The sequence below is a fragment of the Diadema setosum genome, chromosome 15 (assembly GCF_964275005.1).
Source record: "Diadema setosum chromosome 15, eeDiaSeto1, whole genome shotgun sequence".
In the NCBI taxonomy this organism is placed as follows: domain Eukaryota; kingdom Metazoa; phylum Echinodermata; class Echinoidea; order Diadematoida; family Diadematidae; genus Diadema; species Diadema setosum.
Genome location: NC_092699.1, coordinates 29,830,905 through 29,847,879, shown reverse-complemented (window position 1 = coordinate 29,847,879; position 16,975 = coordinate 29,830,905). Strand labels below are relative to the sequence as shown.

At 42.4% G+C, this 16,975-nt stretch overlaps 1 protein-coding gene across 2 annotated transcripts in view; it reads right to left on the bottom strand.

The window, feature by feature from the left end:
* Positions 1-1,720: 1,720 nt before the first annotated feature.
* Positions 1,721-16,975, bottom strand: part of LOC140239157 (uncharacterized) — a 50,853-nt gene continuing 35,598 nt past the window's right edge. For both annotated transcript variants that reach the window (XM_072319041.1, XM_072319042.1), the window contains exons 4-6: positions 13,596-13,751; positions 12,119-12,269; positions 1,721-9,747 (exon numbers count right to left, since the gene is read on the bottom strand). In XM_072319041.1, the coding sequence (XP_072175142.1) occupies positions 5,549-9,747; positions 12,119-12,269; positions 13,596-13,751 (4,506 nt within the window). In that variant the 3' untranslated portion in view covers positions 1,721-5,548. The remainder of the gene's footprint in view (positions 9,748-12,118; positions 12,270-13,595; positions 13,752-16,975) is intronic.

Below are 16,975 nucleotides of genomic sequence, written 5' to 3'. Positions count from 1 at the left end.
GTCTTGTGTTATGCACACACGTACACATGATGTACATGTACTTCATATTACATGAATATGGATGAATTACATGCATGAATTGTCAGCCTACGAACAGTGAGAATTAATCATTCTGAAAGAAATGTAGTTGTGAAATCATTTTCAAAAGAAAAGTAATCGAAAAAGTCGTTTGAATCAAAGTAATCTGTTCTATCGAAGTAACGATGACATTGCTATTGTAAAGGGCTATCATACGCGCATTATTTAAAGAGCGTGCTCTGCTCGGGCGAGGCGCCGCGCAGCTGGAAGCCGATGACGTCAATAAAACGTGGGAAATTGGGCAATTTTCAGCGTGTGTGCATGGGTTGGAATAAGCTGCTTGGCGGAGATCTGCGCTCTCCGAGTGTTGTTCGATTACCGATTTTTCATATTGACTGTCTAAAAACTTTTGGGAAGAATGGCGAGACTTCACATCAATACATGTATTTGATTGGATTTTCGTCAAATTTTCACAGCTGTACAATATTGTAAGACCTCTAATCACATTTCGCTCTTTCTTTTCAGAGTTCAGTACCCTTTAACTGGTCCAGAATTGCATTTTAAGTCAATTTTGAACATAGTATTACAACAAAATGCTCTCTTTGGAGATAAATGTCTAGATTTCATTCCAATGATCTCTACCCGAGTTTTTATCACATTTGTTCCTGCGACAATACATGTACATTGTATTGTTCCCATGAACTACGTATCTGCATGCTATAAGCCAAAACTATATTAATTCTACCCACAGATATAATCCCAACCCTTTTCCTAATCATAATCCTCACATCAAATTTAAAGGGATCGTATAGTTTTGGTTGAGACCTAATTTCAGGTTTCTAACATTTTAGGTGAGATGACAAACCTCTTATGAAATATGGAAGAGCATTTAATTCTATGAGAAATTCAACGTTTATTTGATGAAAATTGGTTTTGAAATGGCCGAGATATCAAAAAAAAAAGAAGAAAAAAAGAGCGATTCTAATAAAGTGTGGGACCCACACTTTATTACGATCGCTTTGTTTTACTTTGTTTTTTGATGTTTCAGTCATTCCAAACCCGATAGTATTCATCAAATAAACTTGGAATTCCTCATAAAATGGTATGGTCTGTACTATATCATACGTGTTTTCTTGGTATTTCGCAAAAAGTTAAAAGCCCAATTCCCATCTCCACCAATACTGTAGTATCCCTTTCACTTAAAACCCAACCACAACCCCAACCCTCATCCGATCCTTGGAGAAGATAAGAACGGAGCTATGGTCGCGGGTGCAAATGTCGTACCTTATCGGGAGGGGGGATCAATGTTCCACGCAAGCATTCATTCACTCAATCTTAACACCAAAAGTAAAATTCAGTTGCCCTGGCACACCGCGCAGCCCGGCGGTACAGGTTGAAAAACAATATGTAAATGTTAGATGTTTATAACCATGGACAGCGATGGGAAGTGGGTATCATAGGGTAAAGGTAAATTGCTCTGAATTTTGGACTTGATTAGGGAAAGATGTAGTAACAGGTACTGAAGTGACATTCAAATACAAATGTACATGTGAAAGACTTGAAAAATACATACATGTTTGGTCTTCGACTTTTCTTCTTTTTTTTCCCCATCTTAAACATTTATCTGCTACATGTACCCACCACGCACTCACAGAGTAATAAGACCAGAGAAGAAAATGAAAAATGTGTGAATATCATCAAATTCAATGGGCATATCATTTTAATCCAATACCTCGGAATCACTTACGACCTTTACAAACAACATAAACATAATGTGAAATACGAATGCGCAGTCACACAATGCGTTGGAAAACAGAAACAAACAGATTAACAAAAGAAAAAGTGCAGCGAATGCACAACACACTTTATTCCTCCCTGTATGGATCTAATGCATTTCATTCACGTGTTCATCATGCAGTTCCATTAATGGAAGACGATATACCACGGTACTCAAACACGAACGCTCAGAAACCCTCTATAATCGCAAATGATCTGTCATTAACTTCGTTTTTCATCACGATATCCGATAATATTGCAAGAACGTGTTCCCTTGCAGAAACGCTTCGCTCTGCAGCCACCTGTGTAAGATAAAAAGGAAAATAAAAACTACCAATACATCTACTTGTCAATGTCTACTTGACGTGTATTGAAGCTGGTTACTCCTGGTATGGATTATGCCAGTGGACATTTTCACACAACAGCAACTGTCAATGGCATGACGTACATCACTATAGATCTTCATAACAATTTTTAATTTAAACAATAAAGATCACAATTTGTCCACCCTTTGTCCGTCTACTGATAGAGCATCGAGTGCTTCAAGATTCCAGTGCTATTACTGATTATAGTGGCAACTCTTCAAATTTCAACGTTTGCTTCTCCCTGCTTGAGTTCACATGGTGCTTACTCCCAACACGACGACTCTTTCTGGTGGGATTGGCATGGGATGTCCTGCGTGGTAAAGAAAGAGGACTGGAGCACTGATAAGTTGGTGAATTAGCATTGTCAATTACATACGAAATGAAAAGCCATTTTGGAACTGCAACTGCATGATTGTATGATAAGCCACTCTGGGCGATTACTTTCTAGTGGTTCAGACATTTCGTATTGGTGCAAACCGTCTCCGCTCTGTTTCATATTACGGTATTTCACTCGACGTAAAACCACAGTACAAGGCGCCAGTTTATAAATGGAGTTAAGTACTTATTCAAAATTGGCACTCCTACGGTACAACTTTCTGTGACGGTGCTGCATGGGATAACATACAACGAATCCAAGAGGGAGGCAAACATTCATTTGTAAGACGTCATTGATACAGTCCGAGCAATGCAAAGGAGAATATTGTTCCCATTAAGTTCTTTCTTTGATAACGTTACGACTTTGCCGAGTCCTCAAAAAAGGACCACAGGAAAAGAACATGCTGTGCATCTTAAAATGAGAGCCATCTTTTACCCCTTGCTCGTAATACTGATCGCGTGCTTCTACTTTGAAAATCTGCCTGCAGAAACTTCTTCTCGTTTGTTTTTTATGTTCTTTTTAAAGTCTTTTCACAGCTTCTGCTCTCATCACTACTTCTTACTTAAATTAGAAAATAAATTAAATAAATAGCTTCATTTCACATATACACGCGACACCAAGCACCCTCCCGCAAAGTACTTTGAGATGGTAGGTTTTACTTCAGTAACAGTCTTAATACACTTCTTCCCTCTGGTGTATGCAGAAGAAAATTTCAATCGCATCTCAACAGAGTCTCATTTGTCAAAGACAATCACTAAAAATGCATTTATTTCTTTAATTTTTCAGAGCATCGTCGCTCCCCTTCGTACATTACAAACGTGATTGCGACAAAATGTTGGTGCTTCACACTATAGGCTGCCTACTACGTCCTGAATACGATTCTACTACTGTAACATCAATACATCATGCAAATGGTTGATAATATTTTCAACGCTTCCGTCGAACTTGACAACAACCTCAAAGAGCTGTCAAAAATAAAAATAAAAGGCATATCTATATATACACACATCCTCAATACACGCAGCCTCCTTGAGTCATAAAGTGCGTACTGAGAAATATCACAGCAAACGTGCAGCATTTTAGTAGTCAACCAGCCTGGCTGGTGAAGTACAGTGTACCATCTACCATAGTTTTAATCTGGCTAGCAACCCTCGTGTTAAACCTGCTTTCTCGTACACGAGGTTCACGGGGGGAAAACATTACAGCCTGAATTTACGCTAGGGTAGTTTTAACACAAATCCATGGTTTATATCCAGTCCACGGACTTCTGAGCATTCGCCCTTTACCGGATCTCTTATTACAATACTTGACATGTTGGGCCTTTGTGTGTAAATTGTTCACGGGTACATCATACAACATTGATCAGAGTCACCTTTTAGGACACGGGAGAATGAAATAACAAAGAGTATATATATGAAAATAAGCTAATAATGGTGATTAATCATTTGTGCGATGAAAATGATTGTTTTTTCTCGCCAAGTGTACCGATGTTTTACAGTGCACCAGTTTACATTACTTTTTTTTAATCTCATACATACCTCTTTCTTTTTCTGATACAAGTTGTTCTTGATCTTAACCAAAATGTGTGATTGAGACTTGCCTGACATATCACATAGCAATGCCCAAACGGGATTTCAAGTAATTGAAATGCGTACAATAGGGACATGTTTACTGAGTAGGCTATGGGCCATCACTACATAATTTGAGAGAGAGGAGGAATATCCATATGTATTTGAATACATTATTTCAGAAAACAGGATTTTGCACACCTATTTTTTGACAACCGATGAATTTAGGAGGAAATGTAGAACTCGGCAATGATTCCAGAGAATAAGTCCGGCTGAACTTTCAAGAGTATGCTGCGTAGGTTACTGCCTGACCAAAAGTATTGGATGAGTACAGCCTTGCAAAATTAAGATGCTATGATTGTGCAACCCATGTGCTTACAATGTGAATGCTTATATTTCTCACAGAGGACTATAAAAATATAATTTGAACAAATACAAATTAAATGCAACATGGCACCAGAAGATGAGTACTGTAAAATGGGGTGACCCAGTCCCATATATTCTACTTATGCTGTATCTCTTCACAGTATCTCTGATATTACTCATTATCTGTTCAGTCTTGGCAAACATCATCCACATACACCACAAAATTTAACACCAAATCCTTGAACATAACATACAACTTGAAGCCTGTCATCCCCTCACACAGTTCCTCACCTCCCTTACTACTCGTCATTCCAATAAAAAGGTGTCTTTTTTTTTTTCTTTTTGAAGATGAACCATCACAATCAAGGCGAAACTAGCAGCCACAACTTCAGAACACTATGTTACACTTTCTACCTGGCATTGTGCATCACTATCCTCAGGAGCTGAAAGTGTTGTCCTTCCCCACATACTTGCATTACCTTCCCCTGGGGAGTAGAGCAAGACACACGCCCATGTGAAGGCAAAAGTCATCATCAAATCGATGGACAACTTGATATCACTACAAAAAATGCAGCTCAGGTTCAACTGGGCATATGATGTATTAATGAATGAAAGATGAGGGAGCTTTGCAAAGAAAAGCTCTGGAGAATAAATGTGGAACAGTACTGATCACAAGAATTACCACCAAAAAAAAAGACTTATGATTGATTTTTTTTTTCAGTACACATGGATGGGGAGTGCATTAAGTACAAGCAAAATTTCAAAACATCAAGAACCTGCTCAATGTGCAACGCTCTGCAGTTGGGTTCAGTGACAGACGGTGCCCCAGTATTGCCATGTTTCTGGATTTAAAATGGCCCCATGATTGCCTGTGTGACATGACCTTAATAATACAAAGAACTTTGCACAGCATAGGCATATGTCCTACACTATTCTGAAATGAACAGCACCTGCAAAGTTATCATAGTAACAGTGAATAAGAATTGAAAACACCTTATTAGACTTCTCTCTGTGCACTTTGTATGACACACTTTTCAACTATGTTTTTTCTTTGTTCTGCCTAAAAGCCTCACAGTATATTAACTATCAGTCTGCCTGTTCTGTTCTTCTTCAATACTATCTCTTTGTTCATTTCCTTCTAGTTTGCTATCTGCAGTATTTTCATTTTTGCTGCTGTCACCATTTTCTTCGTTCTGCAAGACCTCAGCCCCTTGTTTCTCCCCAACTTCCATCCTGGTCGGGGTGTCACTGGTCAGGGTGTCACTACCTTCCTTTTCTCCATCTGCCAGCTGCTCCTCTTCCTCTTCTTCCTCCTCCTCCTCATCTCCCTCCTCCTCCTCCTCCCCCTCCATCTCCTCGCCATCATTATTTGGTCTGGATCTTGTTCTTGGAGATGCTGACCTCGACCGCTTCTTTTTGCTGTAGGGGTCGACCCTCCTCCTCCGTCTACGTGGTTTCTTGGGAGTGCTTGGAGCTACAGATGTACCATTTGCAGCAACAGCAGCTTTATCAGGAGCACCCTCCTCTTCAACCTTTCTTTCCACTGGAGAAGCCCCTTGAGAAGGAGGGCTAACAATTGGACTCTTCCTTTCTGCATTGGCAATCGTGGTGGTGCTGCCTTTTGGAGTTGAGACTGTGACGCCACTCTCTGCAACATGAGACACTGCAGTTGTGGGAGTTGACGATGAGTTTCCAGGAGAGGAGGCTACTTTTGTTGCAGTGGGTGATGTCGTTGATGAAGTTGTAACTGCTACTACCACTGCTGGAATTGGAACCGTTGTTGGTGCATCTGACGGTCTCTTGGGACAGCTAGAAATGTGCTTCTTGAGGCTTCTGAGGTAAACAAACTGGCGGGCACAGTAGGCACATTGATGATTCATGTTCCTCGGGGCCAAGTTGGGATTGGCATTCTTGTTGAAAAGTTTGTCTTTGTTGGGGCACAGTTTCATGTGCCTCTCCAACCCATTGATGAAATGAAATTGCTTGCCACACCCCTGACATGCATGCACATCATCAATGTTTGCACTTGCTCTTCTCCTAGTATGATTCAGGGGGTTGTACATTTTAAGTCCAGGCCTAGCTCTCTTGCGTTTCTGTGCTGCATCACTTTCGTCACTTTCATTGACCTTCTGCACCGCTTTCTTCTTGCTCCTCTTGGCAGCTTGCATCTTAAGTTTTCTAGCCCGTACATTTTTTTGCCTGGCTTCCTGCACCGCCTTCTTCTTCTCTACAGATTTCGGAGGGGTCTTAACAGGAGTTTTTGGCTTTGGTTTCGTTGCTGTGACAACTGATGCACATTCCATGATGTGCACATGCAAGTCTGCAGTGCTCCCAAAGACTCTGGCACACTTAGTGCAGCGATTGTTCGTGGCCATCTCATAATGACTGACATTTTTGTTGTCAGAGAGCGTGCTGAGGTAGCCAATCTCCCGCGCGTGGGCAAATGGGTGGTGCCTCTGGGGATTGCAGGGCACATCCTTCTTCCTGGTTGGCTGCTTCCGAGGGGAGGCCCCCTTGGCATCCTGATGAGCAGGTGCGCTGAAACGCCCAAACCTGGAGGGGCTAACCTTGCTCATTTCATGAGCGATGAGAGAGATTCTCTCTCTGGGCTCCGGTAGGATCGGTGGAGTTTGTATGGCTTTCGTGGGATCTGTGAAATTCTGCGGTCTGATCTCCTCTGGACCTCTCTCGGTGTAAGAGCATGCTTGGTCTGCATGCATGTCTGCCTGGTGTTGCTTCAGATTGGAGAGGTAGGCAAACTCCTGCTGACACTCCGAGCAGCAGAACATTTTTCCAACCCTGTGCAGGCCGTACCTGTGGGAGGCAAGCAGGTCCGTCGTTTCGAAGAGCTTCACGCAGAACTCACACTTGTATGGGAAGTCTTCCGCATGAGCCACCACATGCTGGGTAAGCAGCTTCATCGAGTCAAATGGGACCTCACACACATTGCATGTTATTGCGGCATCAAGAACAGAGAACTTAGTGGTTCTCTCCAGGTCCAGGGATTCCAGAGGATTGGCAAGTGTGGACGACTTCCAGCCAGTTGACTTCATGCGCGATGTGATGTTGATCTTTGTGATAGTCTTGACCTCCTGTGCTGGGACAGAGACTGTGATCTTAGGTCTCTTGGTTGACTGATAGGTGGGAATTTGGATCACAGGTCGGGAATGGCATGACAAATCTACAGGTTTCGATGGGTCAAAGACGATGGAAGAAGGATAGCCAACCTTCTGGGTGCCATCACTGCTTGATTTCTTCACCCTGAGGTCAAGAACTTCAACACAGTTCGATGAAGTGCCAGCAGAAGTTGAAGGCACTTCGGTTTTGTTGGAAGGGGGTTTGATGGGTATATACGGTCCCGGTTTGACATCACTCTGCCAAGGACAAATTATGCTGGGGACATCCTGGGGCTGTCTGGATGCAACTTGTTCAATTCTCTTGAAACCCTGCTGATGCCTCTTCACTGCCAAGCTCTTGCCTTGCTTCAGCGCTGCATGCAGCCTGGCTCTCATTCGCAGCTGGTCGACTTTGCTATCCTTGGCACCGATTTTCTTCTCAATCAGCATATTCTGGAGAACCGCCGTTGCATGCTTTCGCCTAATCATTCTGGTCATGCTGGCCAAATTTTTCATGTGCCCCTTTGTCTGTGCAGCACTGAACTTAGGCACTGTCAAGAGGCTTTCTTGTGAGACTGTTGGCTTGACCTCGATCTTTTCAGTTTTGACAGTTTGATTAACCACCTCATTTACTTCCTTTCTCATCATTTCTTCACTCTGATTGACACTAGCTGTCATGGGAGCACTGCTTTTCTTGCCAGCCTGAATGATGCCATGTCTCCTCCGTAGATGCCGATGAAGATTTGAGGAGGACACAAATTCAATGCCACACATGGTGCATGACGCCACCTTCTTCAGCATACCTTTCCTGCTGGTCACATTTCGTCTCTTTTGAGGCAGTTGTTCCACCTGCAGTAAGGTACCTCCACTAACCACCCCTGTGGATGAGGAAGCTACAAATGCTCTGGACTGAATAACTTGAACACTGCTTTTATCTAGCTTGGAGTCATTGACTACCTTGGCCGCTGCATCATTTGTGGGGTCACTTCTACTCTGACCCTGAAAAGCAGAGTCTGAAAGGCGAAGTTTTCCAGGAAGAATGTTCCCATTTGCCTCAAGCTTTGCACCTCCTTCACTTTTGCCTGGGATCTTCGTTCGGTGTGTGAGTCTGTGCTTGTTTAGGTCTCCCTCCGTCACAAACCTCCGGGGGCAATCAGAGCAGGTGAACAGCTCCTTGTTCATGTCTGCCTTGTGCCGCAGCAGGTGCTTGTCCCTCCATGTGGCGTACATGAATGACCTGTTGCACAATTCGCACATGAACATGCCCTTCTTCTGCTCCTTATTTGGTGACTTACTATCAGGCTTCACTCCCTGTGTGCTCTGATGGGAAACCTGATCTCCTGCTCTGCCTGCAGGCGATTTGCCATTCTCAGCAACAGGGCTCTTTTTCCTCTTCTTGATGTCACCTGGGCCGAGTCCTTTGCCCCATTTACTTGTGTTGACACCATCCACTGTGACTGTAGGGATGTGGTGCTTCAGCATCAGGTGTAACTTGAGGCCATTGGGGAAGCGACACTTCTTCGGGCAGAACATGCAGCCAAAGAGTTCTGACCCATCAGGCAAGACGCTGACGCAGTCTGGCCCTATCACGGCCTCAGTAATGCCATCTTTATTCACCCTCTTATCTGGCTGGTTGCTTTGGTACTTCTTATTTTCAAAGCCCAGAGGACGCTTCAAAGGAATCTTTTGTCCAACCCGGGCCTTCTTCTTGATGCCTGGCTGGGCTCTGATCTGCTTCTTGATGTCAGCACGACTCTTTTTGGGTCCTTTGTCGCCACTCTCAATGACAGCCAAGGAGGTGGTGTCTGGATCCACTTGGTCTCCACCCTCGGTCAGACTGGGTAGTAGATGGGCAGTTGCATCACTTGAAGATATGTCGGGAGCCTGAATCTGCACGTTGGTCTCTCCAATACCTGCCGCATCCCCTTCAGCCGTTATGGAGGCAAAGTTGGCAGCGTGATGTCCATTGGAAGGATAGATGGGTGAGATGAGTGGGGGCTCGGCTACTTTGTCATCAAGATCGTTCTCCATTGGCACATCTAAGTGGGCAGGCACTTTGGCCCGGTTCTCGGACTCTGTCGACATAGTGGAGTCCAGCTGAGACAAGGACATCTCTGGCATCTCCATCTTCTCAAGAATGGGCATCTGCCTGTCATCTCCTTCTGTACAAGGAACATAGACAGGGAAGACGTGATCAATGCAAGCAGGTAGCACAGGCAAATCCAGCTAGATATCAGCAATAAAAGCACAATAAAACAAGGTATGTGCATATTGACTCAGTTTTGTTGACTGGTTACATTTACTGAATCCATTTCAAATTTTTCTAGAAATGTTGCTATGGCGACTGGTATGCCTCCCCCACAATGTATGATTCTCCTAATAGGTCTATAGTACATATTGACAATGTGTGATGACAGTTTCATCTAGTTGGCAAAATATTAAAAACATGTTGTAACGTGTTGAGTATTCACTTTCCTTGAACTAGATTTAATTGGATGAATGGCTACACTTTCTAAGAGAACATTTTTGTTTTCCTCATGTGTTTTTTATTCTTTTGTCTTTTAATCTCGCCTTGTTTTGTTGACGTTTCCATTGTTTTTAAACTCACTTTTTGTACAATTTGGTCATATTCACATGTATTTTTATATATCTATATATTGAATCGGAAATAAAGATTGAATTGAACTGAACATGTATTTGGGGATTTGGCGACTTTCACTTGACTTTTGTTAACCCTTTTATATTTTGCATTGCATTAGGCAATTTCAAGGTATAGAGAAAAAGTGTAATTTCTGTCATAAATAGCAAATGCCTGGCCTTTGACCCTTGACCTTTGACACTATGACCTTAAAATTCTCAAGAGAATCACTGCCAGACAGAACATGCATAAATATTAGTTTCATGATACCTTCAGCCACTTCTGAGATATGGAGGAAGAAGTGAAATTTAGCACTTTCACTCGACTTTTTGGCCTTTGACCTTCTTGGCCAAAAAAAAAAAAAAGAAAAAAAAAACTTCCCAGAGAATCTCTGTTGGGTAATACATGTATACAAGTTTCAAGAAAAATCTTGCAGGCATTGCATAAATATGATGGAAAAAGTGAAATTTAATGAGTTGACCTTGACCTCTGAACCCCTGATCGTTGACCTCATAACCCCAAAATTCCCTAGATAATCACTGCCAGTCAGTACATGCATATGTACTATGTTCCATGAAGATACCTGGAACCATTTGCGAAATACTGAGAAAAAAAAATGAAATTTTAACATTTTCATTTGACCTTTGACCTTTGACCTCGTGACCAGAAACTCTCACTAGAGAATCTCAATTGGGTAATGCATGTATGAACTAAGTTTCAAGAAAATACATTTAGGCATTGCATAAATAAGGGGGAAATAGTGAAATTTTGAGCATTTGACCTTGACCTTTGACCTTGAGCATCTGGACCCAAAAGTTGATAGGCACAACTTCACCCTCTCATACATGTACACATGCCAAGTTTCATTAGGATACCTCAAACGGTTATTTAGTTATGCTGTCCACAAAATTGATTACGGACGGATGGACGGAAGGACGGACGGACGGGAGCGACGGACAACCCGAAAACATAATGCCTCCGGCGACACTTCGTGGCAGAGGCATAAAAATGTACTCTCATGGAATATGTCAAACTGTTCCTATGGAATTCTCTTCAGCATCTTCAATAAGGAATGATTAACAAGGGATGTAGCTGCAAGTGAAATCTTTAGACACATTCATTCATAAGATGAATAGATTGACGTTCTACCTGAAAATATGGGGGAAAAGAGTGAAAATCATGATAATAAATAGCATGTGGGATGTATCCCATTATGAAAAGTCACAACAACAAAAAACAGTGGTGTATTTCATGATCACATCACTTAGAAGCCAAAAATACACTTTGGAAGGTATCAAACAGCTTTAGCACATCAGTACATAGACATCTTGTCAAAAAAAAGATTGAGCAAGCCCTCCTTGTGAACAACTTTGGCATGTGCCTGGAAAATGTGAGCAGCATGTGTTATCATGCCAACCATGTAGAGTTGCATTGCCAATTTGGTGATTTTTTTTTTTTCATTCAGTTGCCAGTTTCATGTCTTTAACTCAAAACAAATAGTGTCATGTGGAGTTTCATGTAATTTGGAGAGGTTTTGCCCCAAGAGGACATTTTTTATCCACAAAATATCAATCCCACAGACCACCATGGAAAGCATTCATACGAGTTAGCATCTCAGTTTCCAATCTGTTATAGGAGGCGTGGCATGGCAGTTGTGCAAATAAGAAGAAAAATAAAGATATCTGGATATTCTATGATACATTTTGGGTAGATATACGCACCATACGAATAGTTCTTGCTGAAATAGGCAGCATGTCAACACAAATACTGTTAGTACACATTTGTGACAATACAGATGGGGGGGGGGGGGGGGAGAGACAAACAAAAACATGAACAACCTGAATGCTGTACACAGACATTACAGACAGATCCCAGTGAATGAGACTGAAGCACACCTGATTTTGTTGAATCCATATCTGCTGCCCCACTTGTCCCACTCTCTCCTGACGTATTGAGGGCGCCATCGCTCTCCTCCGTGTCTGTGCCCTCAGTCTTGGGTGGGATGTTCTTATACCAGCACATCAACTCTTCCCCTGGTAAAATCGCCTGCATTTGGTAGAATGAAGAACAAAGATGCGAGAAAAGCTTTTAAAGTAAAACTAGAGAAGCACTCTGAGAGCGCAGACCTCCACCAAGCATGCAGCTCATTTCCACCACTGATCTTGTTCTTCCATATAGAGATATCAGTGATTTCCACCCATACGTACATACCATTGTGTGCTGAGAGTCGCCCATTTGCCAATGAAGCCTTTATGTCATAAACCCTCAGCTGCACAGCGCGCCTTGCCCTAGGAGAAACTAGAGCACGCACTTAAGTGCGCGCATGCAAACCTCAAATACGCGCAGCCTGAACTCCCAAGTTTGTTGACCCTACCTGCCAAAATATCAAAAATCCTTCATAAATTCCCCAAAAATTCTCGGATCACTACCAAAAGTTAATCGTTTGTTACTTGTGTCATTCTCAACTTTTCCTGCAAGTTTCATCCCAATCCGTTAACTACTTTTTGAGTTATTTTGCACACGGACAAACACACAAAGCAACGGTAACGAAAACATAACCTCCTCCCTTGGCGGAGGTAATAATGATAATGCATCAAAGCAAAAGGGGGCATCTTCACTGCAGAATAGTAGCCTGGACACACTCAGAAAAAAATTGCATGGCTCACCTCTATGATATCATCTTTAGTGGTTACCACTGGTGACCCATTTGTTTGCAAACTGGTCGTGTGAGGGTTAATCACTATGACATCCTTCAAGCTTGCAGTATTGTTCCTGACTGGTGGCAGGCTTTCATGCCACTTTTGAGGTAGGTTTGTAGGATCAAAGTGGGACACATTCACACATCACATGAAAGCTTTGGGAATTCACCAAAATAACAAAATCATGAAATCCCTGATGATCAGCAATATCACCAGGCTTTTAGAGTCATGCATTACGTATGCCAAAATTGGGTAACATCAACCCAACTTAGTACGTCGCTTGAATTGTTAAAAGAGGGACCTCTGTTCTTAATCATGTCTTCCATTCTTTCCCACATGAGTACAAATATAAAGGGTCAGGAAAGGTGGGGGTAAAGGGAGACAGGGAAAAGATTGGAAGGACTTCATGTGAAGGCCAAATTAAAGAGCATCAAGGCATAATTTGACAAGAGAGTGAATCTGCTTGCTGCAAACTTGAAGAGTCCCATCGTGGATGTTCATTTTTCAGTGAGTGAATTTAAGGATCTTCATTCTGTTGATGTCTAGGTCTTCTGTACAGGTAAGGGATTGGAGGGAGGGAAGGTTTGATAATGATAGGCTGATGATTTTTATGTCACAGTGACACCACCACCTATCCCATGGAGAACAAGGAGAATCTTCCAGCTATACGAACCCGAAGGGTGCGGTAGTAAATGTTCCGCTTGTACTGGGTTGCGATCATGTTCTGCTCGTCATAGCTGCGTGCGCTCTTCACATAGCGCATCCAGTTGGCCTTTGTCGGGTCCGATGCATCGATGCTGTACAGCCGCACCCCCTTTGGTCCTCGAATCTTAACAGTACAAAAGAACAACAAAATGGTGGATTAAGATATTCCAAGAGCAGTTTCCTGGTATGATACATTAACCTTTCATCATGATACAAGTTTCCATTTATTATTACAGAAAATCCTATCCAACTATCAAAGTCTGAAAAGCTGACAAAAGCTACAATTGATGCATACCATGTATTACGCAACTGAAATATACTGTCCAAAATCACCATAAGAGGTTAATCATTTGTGTGACTGTCTGAACTTGCCAAGCTCTTTAATCTGCATTTTTTTTGACCTGGTTGTAAAGGGTGCGAGGCCATTCGGGGGGATTCATGAAGCTGTTCTTAAAGTTACGAAAGACTTACCCCGTCGAGGACAAGTCCCGAGTGTACTCGGACAAGGGTCTATGGGAAATGTGTGTTGTAGAGAATTCAGTCCATCCTCAAAGGGTTAAGAACTTTACTGGTGATTAGTTCGTGCTGAATTACAGTTCAACCTCTCGTATCCGGACAAGTCGGGAACGGGGCTCATCCGGATAAGGGATTTGGCCGGATACGGGAGACTCAATGCTTTATACATGTACATATACATACACATGTACTGATGAAGCCCATTGTAGTACCACATGTAGTAATGTGTATACTGCAACCTTTTCATTGTTACATTTGGGGATGTTTCGGGATGTTGAAATGTCTGAAGGTAAGCAATTTGGAAGGAAATTTGATGCAATGTATGTTAATCATATTGGAAGTAATGTGTAATTCGTGTGTGTTTGGGTAGGAGTTCTCAAGGAGTTGGGAATCCCCCTTTCTTCCCGTAATTATTAAAAAAATATCACGGCGAGATTGCGTCCGGATAATAGAGAGATCCGGATAAAGGGAGGCCGGATAATAGAGGTTCAACTGTATTGAAATTCTGATAAGTATAGCACATCAGCACTGATCACCAGTCATTGGTAAGTCGTTCGTTACTTTATGAGCAGCTTTTTGAAACACCCCAGGTGTAGTACGTAGTGAACCTCAGCCCAACATGGAGGTCATGGTGACACAATAGGGATAAGGGGGATTGCGTAATATCTATAGATTCATTGTCAAAAGTTTCCAAACATTTGTGCCACATTGGCAAAGAAAGCACAGTATTAGGGTTAAACAGCAGCATGACCAATCCCTGGAAACTGTACTGAGCAGACTTCTCACTGACAGTAACAAAGATGAGACCAATACTTTACAGCTAAATCAAAGACCAGACAAACTAACACACAGCTTGTGAAAGAGAACATTACACAGTGCTTCAAAACCTCAGTCCAATCTATCAGGTCCATTTTAGTGTGGTTGTCATAGAATTCTGGTTCCTTACTCTTCATAGCCCTATTCAAAGGTGGCAATTTTCACACGGTTAATCTTGCACACAATGCAATTGGATAAAAATTGCTTGTTCCTAATTTTACAGAGTGCTGACACTCTTCCAGTTATAATATCAATTAATTAATTTGCTTGTTTCCAATTAAGCTGAGTGCGGACACTCTGCTAGCAATGATAGCAATCAATGTTAATGTAAGATGAAAGGAATATGTGCACATTTTATATGTTTGTGCTGGTATCAAACGAGGCAATTTTTATCTGATCTGCATAATGCTTGCTCTGCATGAGAAATCTTGTATGGCACATGAACTCATAAAATGAATCAACAGCTCACAGCTTGAGATTACATCAAGTTTTGTAGATATTGTTCAATGCTGTATGCTTTTTCTCTCTCCATGTGCTATATCAGTAATTTGGTATTCATTGTATTCGCATTACATGGATGAGATCAATGCACTTTACATTTACAAGTCATTGTCACGCCACTCACACACTCACAGCACAATTTAATGTGCTCCCTAGGGGGAGCACTACATGACAGGGAAAAGCTAATTCCATCAACAATGACATTTTTAAGCTTTCTACCCATCACTCTTCTTTACATCTGTTTAGAGAGGAGCACTGAAGATAGATAAAATGGTTGGCTGAAGGCCACCAGTGCCACAGCGGGGTTTGAACCCTACACCCTCTGACTCACAGAGTAGCATGCCCAATCCAGCAGACTACAACGCCTCTCATGGGAATGTCCATTTAAAGGCAGCCGGTCGTCGCAGGCGATTCGCAGCTCAGTAGAAAAGCACGACAAGCTGCTCCTCCCGTTATTGTACCCCCGTACGTACCGAATACCGAACACGACGCTACGCAGCGCACCAGCGAAAACCTGATGGGGCACGAGCGCCGCGCGAGCTGTCCACTGTAATTTCAACATGGACGCCCGAATACCTACCGAATGGGGCCGAATGGGTGCATGCACAAAACCGCACAACAGCCATGCGCATGAAAATCTCTCCCGGTCCGCGACACAACAGGTAGTGAGAGCTGTAGGGTGTACGTACGTACGTATCTGGCTCCAGTCTCTGTTTATATGCACTATGGTGCCAATTTCAGCAATCTAGGCAATAATATTTAAAAATGTCTGAAAATATTATATAACGATATCATAAATTATTCATATATTACGTTGTTTGATATTTGGTATTTATAAATATGCTTTGATGAGGAAATATTAAAACTCTAAGCTTCATGTATAGCAAGTTGCAATGCATATGGCCATATGGCAGGTTGTTATGATCTCATCGTGCAATGTTGTCTGCTGCGTCAGCTGCATGTGTTATACGTACAGCTTACAGTACGTTGGGCCGGATCGTAACATAACAAAGTTGATAGAAAGTCGTCGGTACCGGTATGTCAGTATCAATATTGTGTGTGGTATGCGAGTACTGTTTGCAATAAAAAGTGCTGTACTGTTTCGGCTTAGCCTTGGCTTTGGTTTAGTAATGAAACCTCACAATGGAGATCAAACAGCCGTCCAACTCGAGGCAACGTATCTACTTGTTTGACGCTATCGACGAGTGCATGGAGAACGCAGAGAGACGTGTTCTTAGCTGGAGGACAAGTAAGAGACCAGAGGGGGAGGCTTCAGCGTCAGCGTGCCGATGAAAATTTAGCTTTCCACTTGCTGGAGTTGCATGAACAGTTTTGCAGGAATTTTTATTTAGAATGTGCAAATTCGTGTTACGACATGCACGGTGGAATTGTGTTGCCACGGCTTACGCCAATCAAGCAACCCCAGCTGGCCAAGTCAACAACTTCAAGGAATCCAGATCCAGATGATGTGTAAGTAGAAGTCTACACATGAATCAGTGATTGAAGTGGAATGAC